At 40.5% G+C, this 15408-nt stretch overlaps 1 protein-coding gene across 1 annotated transcript; it reads left to right on the top strand.

Moving 5' to 3' along the window:
- Positions 1–1412: 1412 nt before the first annotated feature.
- LOC143421944 (uncharacterized) lies at positions 1413–10329 on the top strand. Its single transcript, XM_076892004.1, has 5 exons — positions 1413–5329; positions 5888–6121; positions 7223–7379; positions 8625–8754; positions 9434–10329. The coding sequence occupies exons 1-5, from the start codon at positions 1665–1667 to the stop codon at positions 9619–9621; spliced, it is 4374 nt and encodes a 1457-aa protein (XP_076748119.1). The 5' UTR covers positions 1413–1664; the 3' UTR covers positions 9622–10329.
- The last annotated feature ends 5079 nt before the right edge of the window (positions 10330–15408 follow it).

Genomic DNA, 15408 nt, shown 5'->3' with positions numbered 1-15408 from the left:
GATCCCTGAGACCTCCAGCGCTATCTGCATCTCATTCTCGTGTAATTGATAACCTGGATGCAGCACGTAATGACAGCAGTGACAAACAGTCTCAAGGCAAGGAAACCACAAACCCGAGAAGAGACCTGTATGGCTTGGGCACAGTGCAATCCATCTTTCAGAATGCTACAGCAGAAGATTCACCGAGAGGAAGCACAATAACAAACTTGTGTTTGACCTGCCTGAAAGATCAAAGGCCAAGCTCCACCGGGAAAGCTGCACTGTCAACTCATGGCTCCCCTGACAACAGTAAACTTACAGCCTCATTAACCAGTTTATATCAACAGTCAGCTCGAGTGCAAGAAGAAATGTTAAACAGAGACGTCAGTCATGCAAACCTCACCAAGCACTCCAGTTTCAGCGAGGGAGGAAGTTTACCTTACGATCAGACTTTCCTTTCTTCTTCCTTCAGTAACACTCAGAGTCATACTCAAAGCGTTTTGAATGATTCCCCAAACATTTTTTTTTCATCAGCTCCAGAAGCGGTTGCGTTTCACACACGACCTCTTGCTGAGGTGTCGTCAGAAACAAAAGAAGACACCAAGAAGCAATTGAGGCATACCTATCCTAGTGAAGCTTCTGTCAAAGAGAGACCCGTCTCAACATCTACAACATTTTCTCACTCATCAAAATCCTTTTATATTGCAAGGAAACCAGTAGAAAGTGGAGAAAAAGAGCTGTATGAAAAAAAAGTAAGCACTGGGGTCCCGCAGTCAGACCTGATATATTTCAGTAAGAATAACAAAACAGCTTCCCACAGTGTCTCAACAAACTTAAAAAGTTTCATTCAAAGACAGTCTTTGGACATCAGCAGTGGGCCGGTAAGCAATATGCCTGTTATTAGTTCAGCTCCCCACAGCACTCACATAAGTGTTCTTACAGAGGGTAGTGATCACAGCACTGCATCTCATCCAGCAGTAAGAATGAGCTCGATTGAAGCTCACAGTGCAGCAACACCCTTCAGCGGGAGTAGGCCAACCGCTTTGCCAGTCGAAAATCCTGAGTCTCACTTTCAGACAGGAAGAGTGGATTCTTTGATCTCTCTTCTGAGACTCCAAACACCAGCTAAACCAAGCTTTCAGACCAAAGGACCCATACTGACATTATTACCAAAGGATTCTGCCATAAAGCTTGCATCTGCAACCACAAAGACACACTTGACAGATAAACAAGATCCTCTGACATTTAACGCTGTACACAGCATTGTTAAACATTCTTCTGTTGATCCCCCAGGGCCAATGAATAAACCAGTTATAAGAGAACCACAAACTACAACCACCGCAACAACAGAAGTTTTGCCCAGGAAGTTGTTTCTCTCAGAGTTGAGTCAGGACTTTGGTGATGACATGCCCGTGTTGACACTACCAACACTATCAAGCAAATCTCTTTCTGAGAAACTGACAATAAGTAAATTTTCAGGGACTCAGTCTAAACTCATCCAGGTAGGAACTTATGATGTAGCTAGAGGGAAGAATGTAGCATCAACTCGTCAGTCTTATTCAACATATAGTGGGGATTTAATCAGAGAGTCACTAAGAGATAATGATACAAAATCAAGAGATGAAAATGAACAGGTGTTGTATGCAGTTGTAGAAAATGGGAACAAGACAGAAAACGATGAGGAGATGAACGCAATAATAAAGTTGCAGGAAGGAGAGAAAAACAGGAAAGACACAACTTTGAACTATCAAAGAGAAAAATTTAAAGAGAGCAGAGAAGAAGAACAAGAAAAAATAATCAATACCAGAGCTAAGACAAATCAAAATGTAGACAGGGAAGGGGAAGAAATGGCAGCGCAAACCGCCAACATGAGTAGGGAAAAAGGTGAAATGACCAATGGAGAGGAGGGTGTAACCTTGAGACAAAACCTGGATCAAAGCAAAGGGCAAATCAGTGATGAAGAAGGAGCTGAAAGAGACAGTGTGACTAAAATATATGAAGAGAATTTCCTAAAAGTTGCAGCTGAAAAGCAGAGTGAGTCTTTAAAAAGGGAAGAAGCAGAGGATAGAAGTGAGAAAACGCCAGAGGGGAAAGAAGACAATAAATGTGTTGGGGAAACTGGGAAAAAGGACATGACAAATGTTCCCTTTGGACCCCCTACTATTTCGAAAGAATTTAACAGAGATAAAGAACACATTGTTGAGAACCTGTCTCCCTGCCCCAGTTTGATTAAACAGCTGGGAACCACTGAGAACAAGGGCATTCATCTGGGAGAAAATGCTACAGCAATTGTGGAAATCACAAATAAATCATTTACCTATAAAGTGACAAAAAATCACAGAACAACAAGTCAGAGCCCCATCCAATCGAAAACAACATCTCTTCCCAAAGAGCCATACACACAGACTAGATCTCATCTCTCTCCCCCCAAGGACGTTTTTCCAAAACATGAAGTTACGTCATCACTCGCTAAAGAAAGTGCCCGGAACGAAGTTGTTGAAGCTACATTTGGACATCACACTTTAAAGTTTGGGGACGTATTAAAGCCATCGGTTTCCCCAAACAGCAGTGCAGCTAAATTCACTCACCCTTTACTAAAGACTATCAGCAATATGTTGTCACTCACCACCCATCGATTGACAACCGCAGCTGGATTCCCGAGAGCTGAGCCCCACTTTACAGTAAATAGTTCTACTCCCAATATATCAATTATTTACGACATCCCAGATCAGACGCATAAATTTAGTGCTTCAGTTTCAAAGGCCAATTCAATTTTACATACCGCAAATGAGAGCGAGCAAGCAGAATACATTATAGCATCAGTGAATCCCGGTCCACACCAGAAGATGTATAATCACTCATCTACTAGGCCACCCACGGCCACAGCCTTGTCATCCGAGGCCCACATCTCCATAGGCCAGTTGCAGCCTCGCCAAGCGCAGCCTGTCCCTCAGATCAGCGAGTCCTCCTCCTCCCCCTCTTTTGACATGACTTCAGGCCAGCCATGCTCATTTAAACTGTCAGAGCAGACAGCCCATCCAGATGCTCTGCATACCTCTGTTGATGGTAACGAGCAGAGATCTGTGCATACCCTAACGGCATCATCGAGTCCTAAAGCGGAAAACGATCAATTTCCCCATACCAACATGTCACCGCTGCTAAATCTCAGCCTGTTTGGAGGTGACATTTTACCTGGCACCTATAGGCTGACAGGTCTAACCGGATCAGCGGTTAGCCCTGTCTTACTAAACTTACTTAGGGCCAATTCCAACACTCAACATGCGAATGGTGAAAGTGACCGTGTCAAGTCTTTGTTAGGGACTGCTGATGAGACAAATCAAATCACGGAGAACGATAATGCACGAACAATGGTGACCTTGAAAGTGAAACATTTAGAGCTGGTCACAGAGCAAATATCAGAGATGAGACTTGAAAAGAACAGTTTACCTTTTATTACACCAATGACCGGCAGCAATAAAGATAACATAGATGAACTTAATTCTTTGTCTATAATGCAGGCTGATAAACCAGCAATGAAAATGATTCATGAGAATGACCTGATCAGTGTAAATGGCGAAAATGAAGCAAACAGCACTGTGACAGTTCCCATCAAGTCTGTCATGCTTGCGGTTCATGCTGGGCCCAGGACTGAGCAGGCTATGGACGACAATTTTGTGTATGATTTTGGAACACCTGCCTTTAGCACACATGTGGCACCATCTGGCACCTCTCCAGATGTTGAGTCAGAAGGTTGGCCTGAAATGCCTAAAATCCAGCATGATGATGTGACTAAAATGTCTGTTTCTGATGTGAAGCATCATGCAGAAAAAACACCCGGAAAGCAAAACAATTCAGTGAGCAACAGTGCTCTCCCTGCTGCACATATTACTTTCAGAAATGATATCATTATCCTCAGTAAATCCACACACCAGACTGACGACCAGCTAATTACTTCTTCCTTTCAAATGATAACAGCAGTAACTGATGATTCCGTGTCCCTGGCTCCAACTCCTACCATAGGTGGGGTTACTGTGTCCAAAGAAGATCACGAATCACTGCTGATGGCTAGTGAGAGTGTGCCAGTTGTGGAAAACTCATCTCGCGCTGCTGCTGAGCACATAGAGCACTCGAATCGTCATACTGAGTCTTTGTCATTGATAGGGCGTCCCATAACTCCTACTACTGGCAAACCCAACCCTGCTGTGAAAAGACAACACACAACTGAAACACACAGTGCCGAGCTGCCTGAGGATAAAATTTCTGTACGGACTATTGAACAGAGTCAGCATGCTGCTCCTGCTGTATTTGTAATAACACATAATATTAATGACCCAGAGAAGGACATCCAAAGAGACTTGCTGCAGACATCCCACAGAGCTGAAGGTTTGCATGGTCCAACATCTACCATGCTTAGAAAAATGGAATATTCATTAATTAAAGACATCAAAACAGCTCTGACTACAAAGAGTGCTTTTGAAGCCAAACAATCTCTACTTGAGAAAATTTCTGCAGCATATACGCAGGACAGAACAGAGCAGCCTGACAGGCAGACCTCGCATGAAAAGACTTCAATAAGTCAATTGATATCTGGATTTATGGCAGATTCTGCACCAACTACAAGGATCTCGCCCACAGACATTATTAATAAAAGCAGCTGTAGGACTATCGGCTGTGCTCGGTCAACCAAGACGACTGAAACAACAACTGGACCAGGTGAAATTGATCATAGTCAGAAAATGTATAAAACACAGGGTGCAGTCACAGAAAGAGATCATTTCAGAGACGAGGACACTGCTGGCGCAAAACCAGAAAATGGCAATTGCAGCTCTGACTGTCTTGTAGCTGGAAAGGCTACACCGCAGGCCGCTGACCTTGAATATGCAACGCTTTCAGCATTCATCAGTATCGGTGAATCCGATCACGGCGTTGATGAAACGATGTCAGAAAAGGCCAGGAGTGTGGCAGCTAAAGCTGTTCATTTGGAGAGGCACTGGACACCTGAGAGGCCCCACTTTGTAAGGAAAACAACACAAAGACGCTTTCACAGAGAGACCTCGAAGGCTCAGGAGGTTCCTGCTAAAGAGGTCACTTTATCTGAACCTGAAGCAGCTCTTCTGCAGACCAAAATAAAGGCTACTGAGCTGACGGTGCTCTCTGAAAAAAACACAAAAACACAATTAAACCGAGGAGCAGGCAATGTCGAGGTACTTGAAGCGCAAAATGCCACCAGGTTAGTGAGTGCCGCGGCTAAAGAAGAGTCTGGGCGCAGCCTGTTACTGCCAGAGTCTGAGTCCGAGCTGCCAAAGCTGAAGCGCAGGGGAAGGACCTCATCACATCTGTATCTCTCTGGGTAATGCTACTATTTATAATTAGTTAACACATACTGGAGATTTTGAATGATTAAAATATTGACTAGAAATGATCCCATGACTTTTACGTTTTTTTTCTTCCTAATTTGTGAAAAGAAGTCAGGAACCACAGTTGGCAAACAGACTAGGATGCCATTTTATTTATTTATTTCTGCAGTCAATGAATGTTTATAGCACAATTAGGAATTTTAGCTGAGCAAAATAACTTAGACATAACTACTACTACCCTTCACAACTGTGAAAACTCTGAGGTGGGAAGAGTTTTCAGAGCTGTATTTGTTCAACCTGAGATACTCATGTGACTGCAAGTCCTAAAGCTGATTTCTATACTAAATCAAAATAGATGTAAACGAATGTCTACATTGAGAAATCAATCACAAAATAAGATGTATGTTTATGTGTGTATGTTTAGCAGTAACATAAAGTATGTAATATGCAGTACTTTACACAATAACATTTTTGGTGCCGCCCTTCTTTAAAGATATTTATGATGTAAATATGTTAAGATTCATGTTGCAAATACACCAATTTGTTGGTAGTATAACAGAAGTTTCAGAGGATCTGTGTGGCAGTGGAAACTACACAGCAGAAATGAGTCTTGACCTTGGGAGAGGTGTAGAGCCTGGCGATGCTGTACCTGCCCAGGGGAACCTCAGAGTGGTTATCAACCTAAAGACAAACAACAGTCAGATAAACCTCGGGGTCACCTCCTGTTGCCTGTCTCCAACCATCCAGCCAGACCTTGCAAACTCTACCTGCTGTCTTTTCTCCAGGTAAACAGGAAAGCCGGAAATAAGCGTTTGTGTTCTTTTCCAACTCTTGTGTTCCGGCAATCCCCCACCACAATGAATTGGATAAACTGTCAAGAAAATGGATGGATGGATAGAATTCTGATGTCTTTGATAACATCAGTGTTTGTTGACTTCTTGTAATAAGGTTATTAGGCAGTCTCATTCAAACTTTGGATTAAATATAAGTTTAAATGTTCAATTTTTCCAAATCTCTGACCTGGTGATGGGGGAATAAAATAATTTAAAAAATTCAGGTATCACATTTTTACCAGGTAACACTTATCCACACGGCCCAGGGTTGTTATTATACGTAGGGCTAGACTGTCACTGCTTAAAAGAATGTTTATTTTTATTTATTTATTTATTTTACCAGATAAACAGTTTTACTATAACTTACATCAATCCAGGAAGCTGCAGGTCCATTTCTAAGAGTTAAATATTCTAGATAAAAAGAAGGCTGTTGTAGGTTGATGGTGTTATCTCTCTGAGCCAGGATCAGTCAGATAGATGGAAATTGGGTGCACTCCACACATATGGAGAAGCAGCAATATACTGTAAATAGACAACCTGTAAAATATCAAAGTCTGAGTGACTGTTAAACTTAAAAAAATTTTTACACCAGTGATGTGCAGTTTTTTTTTTCAAATGTATTTCTCCTGAGTGAAATGAAGAAAAAAAAACAGTAAATCATTTTAAATTACCTTGAAATAATAACCTCAATAACTCCTAAAGAGCTGAGGAAATGCTTAAAAAATCAGCACACTGGTGAATATATTCTGGACGCTAAATCAGAATTTATAGCAAAACTTATTAACATTACATACCATAACTACCAATCTTACAACACCCTAAAGCAAAAACTGACATTTACCTAATATGATTTATTGTTTTTTTAAGTGTTCAGCTCAGTCCAATCCAAAATATTGACACAAAAAGGGTGCACTGTTTATTGATTACTGCAGCTTCCATGGCATGTGGCAGGATTTTCTCACTTTAACCGCTTTTCCTTAAACATTCCGCTATTTCTTTTAAAGAAAAAAAAATCCACTAAGGTTATACTCTGCATTTGTTTTGGTGCCTCAGGTTAGCAGCAGAACCAGCAGGGATCACACTACTGCCCACTGCCTTGTCAACGAGTGCCAGCTTCACCATCAGTCTCTTCCAAATGATTAATTACTCAGTAGTGTACCTACACTGCGATCTGAGTGTCTGCCTGAGGAACCACTCTGACTGTGAAAGGGTAAGATTGCAGTGGGTGCACAGCGTAATGATGTGAGAGAATGAAAGAGCAAGCGACTGAAGGTAATTTAAATTTTGTGACACGGAAAACATGGAGACAGACTAGAAGTGAGCGGGCTCCTTTAAATTGGTTGGGTACAAGAGCAAAGAGAGACGGTAAATGAAAATTATTTGAAAGCATAGGCATACATAATTTTTCAGAATCAAAGTTAAAAGAATCCTTTGGTACAACTAATGCAACATGCCATTGCTAATACTAATAAGTATTTTATACATCTCACTCTTTAGCAAGATTACAAAGACCGGAGTCAAACCCCAGGAATCAAACACACAGCCTGGAACCCTGGTCACGTGATTATAGACACACTATAGGTTAGATGAGGTCTTCACAAAGTTAGAGAATAGCACTAGACAAGCAGCTCTAATACCAACCCCTGTATCCTGCTGTTTTGGGAATGAGGGCTCTGATTTAATGAGAAAAGGGGAATCATCTGACAAGTGCATGTTAGAGGGCGGAGGTGAAAGAGAGGAAAAACTCCAGAGACTCATTTTGATGTCTGGCTTTGAAGAGCACTTCCACAGCTCCCACAGCAGCTGTGATTCTAGTATTGCTAAGTTCTCAGCCATTTTTCTTTTGTTTTTTCCTGTTACAGTGGTCATGTAAAACAGTGGGGATATATGATAGACGATAAAAGCTCCATCTTATAGAGCAGTAAAACACTTTGAGAGTTTGAGCTTTGACACAAATTGTACTGCATTATCTGCAACTTTCTTTGTCCACATCTATTGCTCCTTCCCCCCTCTTGTTGTGACAAATTGTGTTTCTTCTTTGCACTTGATGTGAGACTATGCATTCTGGTGAAGCACATCAGCTACAGAAAAGCTATACATTGCATTGCAAAAACCCAGTTTGAGCTGCTCTAAATCAGAATGGGATGCCTAGATTAAATGAAAGCTGTTCCTTGCAAGCTCAAATCCATATTTGCAGCTCTTTATTTGAAATAAATACTTCTGCTCATGCTCTTTTTATTCAACTAAAAAAAAAAAACTGGCAGGAAAGAAATCAGGTTTTTCCAAAATATTTATCAGAGGAGTGATTTGTTTGTGTTGGTTTCGTGCACATTTCTTTCTGTTTATCATCACAGACAGAAAGAACAACCATCCATCACCCAAACAGATAATAACCTGTTAGCTATTTCACCAGTTTCCAAACTTAATTGTTTTATATCTCCTCGTCTTTTTGTAGCAGTGCCTTCAGAAGAGGCGTGCACTTCCCTCAGAGGGCTCGCAAACTTTTGCCACCAATCTGAAAAATCGCATATCCTTTGGACCCATGTTGAAACAAGTGAAGAACTCTACCTTTCCAGAGGAGATAGGTAATTATTAGCTGGTCCTTACACAAAAATGATGATCTGAGATAACAGAGCATGCACGGCAGATGATGTGACAGGAAATTAGATATTCTCCTCATGAGTGCGTCATATAAAGCTACACGATGAAAGTAAAAGAGATTAGAATAGAATAGAATAGAATTCAACTTTATTGTCATTCCACATGCACAGGTACAGGGCAACGAAATGCAGTTTGCATCCATCCAGAAGTGCTTTAGTGATATAGATATATTACAATATATATTAGCAATAATATAGATATGTGAGTATATTACAGAAATGGGTCTATTATGGTATGTTATAATGTACACGGTATGAAGTATGTTGTGAATATTCTATAACTATAAGTATGTACAGGCTGTAGTGAGTACAAGCTATGTACAGGATATGAACAGGATATAAATATGAAAAACTATACAGAATATGAAATAAATAACTTTACAGAATCTGGGATATACAGCTATACAGAAATGGGAACTATGCAAGTTGTAAACAGTTGTAGGATTAAAGATTATCGAATGTACAGAATGATTATTTACAGAGCTATACAGTAGTGCAGTTAAGATAAGTGAGATATAATTCCTACAGAGGCTATATTAGGGAACACTGCACAAACAAGTCATGGCTGTGACTTTTACGGTCTGTTTGTTTGTGTTTTTATCAGAACCATCAGAACTGGACTTGGCTCTGGTCATAGTCAGCCTGGTGGTTGGCTCCTCGCTTGTCACAGTGATGCTGCTGCTGGTGTGGCTGGCCTACCGTAAACGGGGTGACTGGCTGCTCCGCTCGGCGGCTCCGCCACGAGCCTGCTGCGGCTGTCTTCACCCAGGAGGTGACTTGATCCTTCCGTGACCAAGGAAGGACCGTCGCCTTTTACACTGATCAAGTCTTTACCAAAATAGCTGCAGACAATTACATTAGTCAACAGACAGTGGAGCAGTCAATCATATTAACCACAGAGCAGAGGCGGCCAGCTGCATCGGCTGGTATAGGCTAGACTACACAATGAGGAGCAATCCAATTCACACCGCCTTTCGCAGGTGACACAGCTGTTGCAGTCTAATTTTGTACTTAACCATGAGCAGTCGATTATCATTCACAAATAAAAAAAAAACACCTTGAGCCCTTTGTTTTATCCCCAGGGGCAAGAAATCAGCATGCTTTGTTTCCCACTTTGAGAATAATGGCTTGTGAATAACTGTTTCATACACGATAATGTATGCATTTGTGTCTTGTTACCTATATCGAGTCTTTGTGGTAGAAGCTCATTTATTATTGCAAGAGAACATACAACAGCCCTGAAATGTTGCTTCTGTATCTATACACTGTAATATGATGTGGCTAATAATATGAAATAGTGGGAAAAAAATATCAGAATATGTATCAGTGCTGATTTACTTTTAATCTGTGTCTAAAGAAGAATTTTTTCCTGATCTCAATCTCTAATCTGAATCCTTAATAAGTACAATGAAGCAAAATACAAATGGGAAAATCCTTTCTAGCAGTATTCCTAACATAATATTCCATGATCCATTTTATGTGCACCAGTAAAGTTTTTTTGGGGAACATTGTTAGCGCTGTTTCTTTCTCTTTCCTCATTTTGAATGTAGGTGCACTGCTGTGCAGGGAGTTCAACACTGACTTCCAATGAAGGATGATGACCTTCAGGGTTTTTAGTGGGAGCAAAAACAGACATGAAATTCAGGGGCAGTATTTGAATGATAAGATTCCATCAGCATAGAGTTCAGCTCAAGGTGTTCAAGACTCCCTCCCTCTGTGCGGACCGGTACCAGTCCGAGGCCCGGGGGTTGGGGACCGCTGGTTTATAGGAGAATCTAAAACTGTGCACTTTTATTTTGTATTTCTATCTATTAACATTCTCAGTGTTGCTGTTAAAAGTATAAACTCAGACTTCATAGTTATAGAAATCTAAAATTTCTCTAACTTGTATTCATAAACATTGCAAGGTGCCCAGAACACAGTGTCTTGAATGACGTTTTATCTGATGTCTGGATTTCCTGGCATTAATGGAAGCCCTCACTGCTGCTAAATATGTCAGTCAGACTTCAGGAAAAATACGATGGTAATCTCCCTGTGACCATGACATGACCTATGTCATGTTGCAACTATGCCACTATTTGTGGACAAAATATAAATTTCCAATTCTAATCTATGAAGATCTGATTTGACGGATTCAGTGTAAAAGTTAATGGGAATATCTGTTTCATGTGTGACGCACATGAAACAGGGGAGGCAGCTAGGTGAGTGTCCGAGAGAGTCAAGGAGTGAGTAGCCAAGATGCACAACATTTTTCCTGTCCGGAGGATTGTTGCAGGCAGGAGAGCAGACAAGTAAGAAACATGAAGACTGAGTTGACCAGCACTGGAAGACATGGTGAGAGACAGGTGAGTATTGAACCTAGAGCGTGGATACTGAAGATGCAGGGAGAAAATCATGTTAAAATAACATGAGGAGGAACATGAACATTAAGCAATATTATATGAGCTGATTTCCCACCGTGAGGTAGCAGACCATCTGGCGAAGAGTGGAGGCTTTATTCATAAGACCAAAAAGAAGATAGTGGAACTTAATTAAAGAAGTCTGCAATGTCTTGTTCAATTGATCTTGGCTGCTGTTAACACTTTCTCTCTTCTTCTGGCAGGGCTCCTGGTCGCGTCCCTGATAAACCATCCTCCCCAGCCAATTACCAGCTGCCCCTAAATATTAACCAGCTTGCTCCTTGAGTCCATTTTAAGCCAAAATATGACACATTGGCGAAGACAACAACTCCTGTGCTCCCACTTTCATGCACTAGCAGACATGTTTTTAACTAATGGTATCAGAATTTACATAATATACCTTTAAATCAAAGTCCAAACAATAAGTAAATTATATGTTACTTTGTGTGTGCCTAGGCCAGTGATTCCCACAGTGTGGGGTGGGCACTGCTGGTGAAGTTACTGCAGGTAAGCCACAGTAATTCAGTTTGAAATTACTCACATGTGTAGAGTTAGAGGTGTATAAACATTTATTTATTAATGTAAAAAGTGAATTAAAACTGGTATTAGGAGATGGTCAGTTTGTGATATTAACCTGACCAGAATGTGTTGCTTTTAAATGGATGTTAGGGTCAGGTGGGTCACTTTGAATATGACTGGGTAGCATTACGAAAAACATAGTCAACAGCCTGTGTTATTCATGTTTTTTGAATACAATTTTCCAAAATATACATCACTTTCTTTTTTTAGGTGAGCTCCATGGGATTTTCTCAGGTTTTAAGTAGGCCACAGCACAGTGTGCAGAATGACTCTTGACTTTGGCTGATCTAGGCAAATCGAAACAGACCCTGCTTTATATTATATGGGATTTAAATTTGAAACACTACTAAATTACTGCACCCTCAGATTTTGAACCACTATACAAAGGATAAATAATTATTTCACAGTTTTTCAGTCTGACTCTGTTTTGGTAACCATTATATTATTCCTTTTTTTTTTTTTTTTAAACATTGTGACAATATTTATTATTCTGTAGAAATAAATAATGAGTAAAAAATGATGCTCTTGAGAGGCCCAGCAATGTTCTAGTCCAGTGGTGGCGTCTGTGTTCACAGAATATTAATAAGAAATGCTGGAGTTAAGCTTGTTAGCCATTAGAGGACGAAAACCCTTTAGCTCTAACCAGTCAGCTTACCGGGTGTGGTGGAGCTTGCTAATGCCATTGGCTGAGCTAAAGATGTGGGTTCCATCAATGAAGACAGACTTCCACCCTCAGGTAGCCTATCTGAAATCTTATCACGGATGCCTGCTTTACACTAGAACATCAATCCATGAGTCTCTCCTAAATAATAGTGCTAGTTAGTGAGGCATGACGCTGTGGCTGTCAGTGAATGTTAAATTCATTTATTATTGCACCCGTCTCTGTAGGATGAATGAAAGTGATTGGGTAGTTAGGACTTGAGTTGAGGGGTTGACACTTTTGCCATCTGCAGAATAAAAAATATATATCTAAGCAGGGCATATTTTATGCCTGTGATGAAAACAGCCTTTCTGGTCTTTGTGGAAGAAGATATGCTGTCAAAATAAAACAAATGTGACCTTGTATTAAGTGAAGATCTTTCATATCATTAAATTATTAATTCTGCTCATGTCTTCCTATATATGAGTGCAACGGCATTCACAGCTCACCACAATGCCCTTTGATAGTGCTCTGCAGAAATAATGAATCTATAATCTTGTAAAGCCTCACAATAATATAGTTAGAGATTATCCCATTTTGGGCTTTGCAAAATAAACATATAATCAATAGGACATGTCTAAATGAATGTGACCCTGTAGATGTGTTCCACATGCGCTCTGCATCCCTGCAGGGAGAGCTGACAGATTTAAAAGGAGCCGGGAAGGGAAAATCCTTTAGAAGTAGAATTATTAACCAAAAAATTCTAACCATGTCTCACAAATGAAAGCCTGAACAAAAAGCTAGCTCAGAGGATGAAATGACAGCAGAATGCTGGGCTGTGGTTGGTCTCTCATAAGATGTGCATTATGCATAGAGAACCTGATGAATCACATTTATATGTAAAAAGTAAGACAAAAACACACACAATAAGAGATAGACTTCACAGAGAGAGTTGCAGACAACTGGGAATTTTTGCTGGACTTTTGCTCTCAAGGGAACCATATTTATTCTAAATTTGCTATATGGGAATCAAGAAACCCAAAGGAGACGGCCCAAATGAGTACCAAAGCTACCAGGGACCCACAGGAATCATTTATATATGTATGTGTGTGTCTATAAATGTATGTGGGAGTTCATCACTATGGTTAACACTGCAACAAAACCTCATGTCCCAAGATAAATTTAGCTCTAAAGGGGGTTGAATGGTGGTGGAGTATAACTGAATGAGCCTATAAACCAGAACAGCAGGTGGGAATAGAAGAGAAGGTAGAGGACGTCTTTGTTTTCTCATCTTCCTGAATGAGCTTTCTATTACCGTAATCCTTTTGCATAAGCCGGGCAGTTAAATCTTTTCTCTTAAGGAAGAGCCCGCTTTAATATGCAGAAAGATGGAAATACATAATTAGAAAATGTAAGGCTCCCAATCCTTCACGATAAATGTTGTGAAAGATTGGGAGAGGAAATGGGTTCACAGATAATAGTGCCTGTGCACTATTATCACATGCTGCTAAATTTACAATTCATTATTAAGGATTATTGATACATTTGGAATATGCTAAATTAACTCTATGACCAGCTCCATAGAATGAAGCAATGCTGTGCCTCGTTCCAGCCTTAACGAAGATAGAGGCACAATGTAATTGAAATGATGTCCTTCTTCTTGTATGCAGAAAACAATAAGACTCTACCAGGTCAAAGTCTTTCTTATTTCATTTTCTCTGCATCTCTGTGTCTTAAACTGTGGCAGGAAAACCAGCTAGGCTGAGGGTAAGGTGTAGGTAAAACGATGATCTTGATTGTTTTGTGGTAGTGGATGCTTACACATAATGAATGCTCAAAGATTTCTAAAGTTATTCAGTCAATTTTCCACACAGTTTCAGGTAAACTTTAAATGAGAAACACATCATGTTCTTATGACTATGACTGTTTTCAAACTTTTTATATCATTTCTTATTTTGACAGTCACTTTGTGTCCTCTACTTGAAGTTCATACAAAGACAAGGTGTTTGCTAATGTGTTTGCACACCGTCTTTGATTTCACATCTAATCTCAGAGAAACCAGCTGGCGTGCAGTTCAGTGCCCAACACATTAAAAAACAAATGAATAACTAAAAAATAAGTGCCTGAACAAAGAATAAGCTTTAAAAAAAGAGAGTAGAGCTTTGTGACAAAACGTCGCCTACTAGATGAGTTAGATGAGATTTTCCAGGTGCTGGGCCACCACATGCTGCCGAAACAGCTCCAGGGTCAGTGTGTGTCAAAATGATTGTTCAAATCTTTGGAGCTCTGCAGGAACAATGAATAACATTTTTTGAAAACACATTCCCTCAATTAGTCTTTTTATGGTGGCAGTACAGAGCACTGTCTAGTATGTCTATAACGACAAAATTTTCATAGCTATCACAGCTATTCAATCAATGCCGTACATCATATGGATGGAGGCATCATCAATTTGAAGAGAACACTCCCATCAACCTTGTCTGAGTTGCAGTTGCATTGAGCCTCCCTGCTAAGGGGAAAAATTGAGTCAAACTATTCCCAAGGCAAAGCAGAGCCACCAGATTACATTACTGTAGGGGGTTCTGATGGGTTATTGATCTTAAAAACTGATTGTAGTACTCAGGTGTGGTTTTGGCTCAGATTTTAGGAGGAGAGGTGGAGCGTGAGATTCAGGCTGAGTGGCAGAGCTGTTGAATATCGTCTAATCAGTGTCTCTTATGCAACAGTGGACTGGGACCTGCAGACGCCTTGGAAGCACTGATGTCTGAGCAACCTGACACACAGGCACACAGGCATAAGAACACCAGAGCAGGAGAGTGAACTCTAAATAAAAGCACAAGCAAGCAGAATGTGAAAGCTTTCTGTGTGTGTGTGTGTGTGTGTGTGTGTGTGTGTGTGTGTGTGTGTGTGTGTTAATAATGGGCATATCCTTCAACTCAGATTGCAACTGAGCCATTCAAC

The sequence above is a fragment of the Maylandia zebra genome, linkage group LG14, assembly GCF_041146795.1.
Source record: "Maylandia zebra isolate NMK-2024a linkage group LG14, Mzebra_GT3a, whole genome shotgun sequence".
NCBI classification, from domain to species: domain Eukaryota; kingdom Metazoa; phylum Chordata; class Actinopteri; order Cichliformes; family Cichlidae; genus Maylandia; species Maylandia zebra.
This window is presented reverse-complemented; position numbering and strand designations above follow the sequence as displayed.

Bases quoted from the DNA above. Each gene is read 5' to 3' on its own strand.
- LOC143421944 (XM_076892004.1), top strand. From the start codon at position 1,665: ATGAACGCAATAATAAAGTTGCAGGAAGGAGAGAAAAACAGGAAAGAC. The intron at 6,122-7,222 runs GTAAACAGGAAA...TTGGTGCCTCAG, and splicing joins ACCTGCTGTCTTTTCTCCAG to GTTAGCAGCAGAACCAGCAG. The intron at 7,380-8,624 runs GTAAGATTGCAG...GTCTTTTTGTAG, and splicing joins ACCACTCTGACTGTGAAAGG to CAGTGCCTTCAGAAGAGGCG.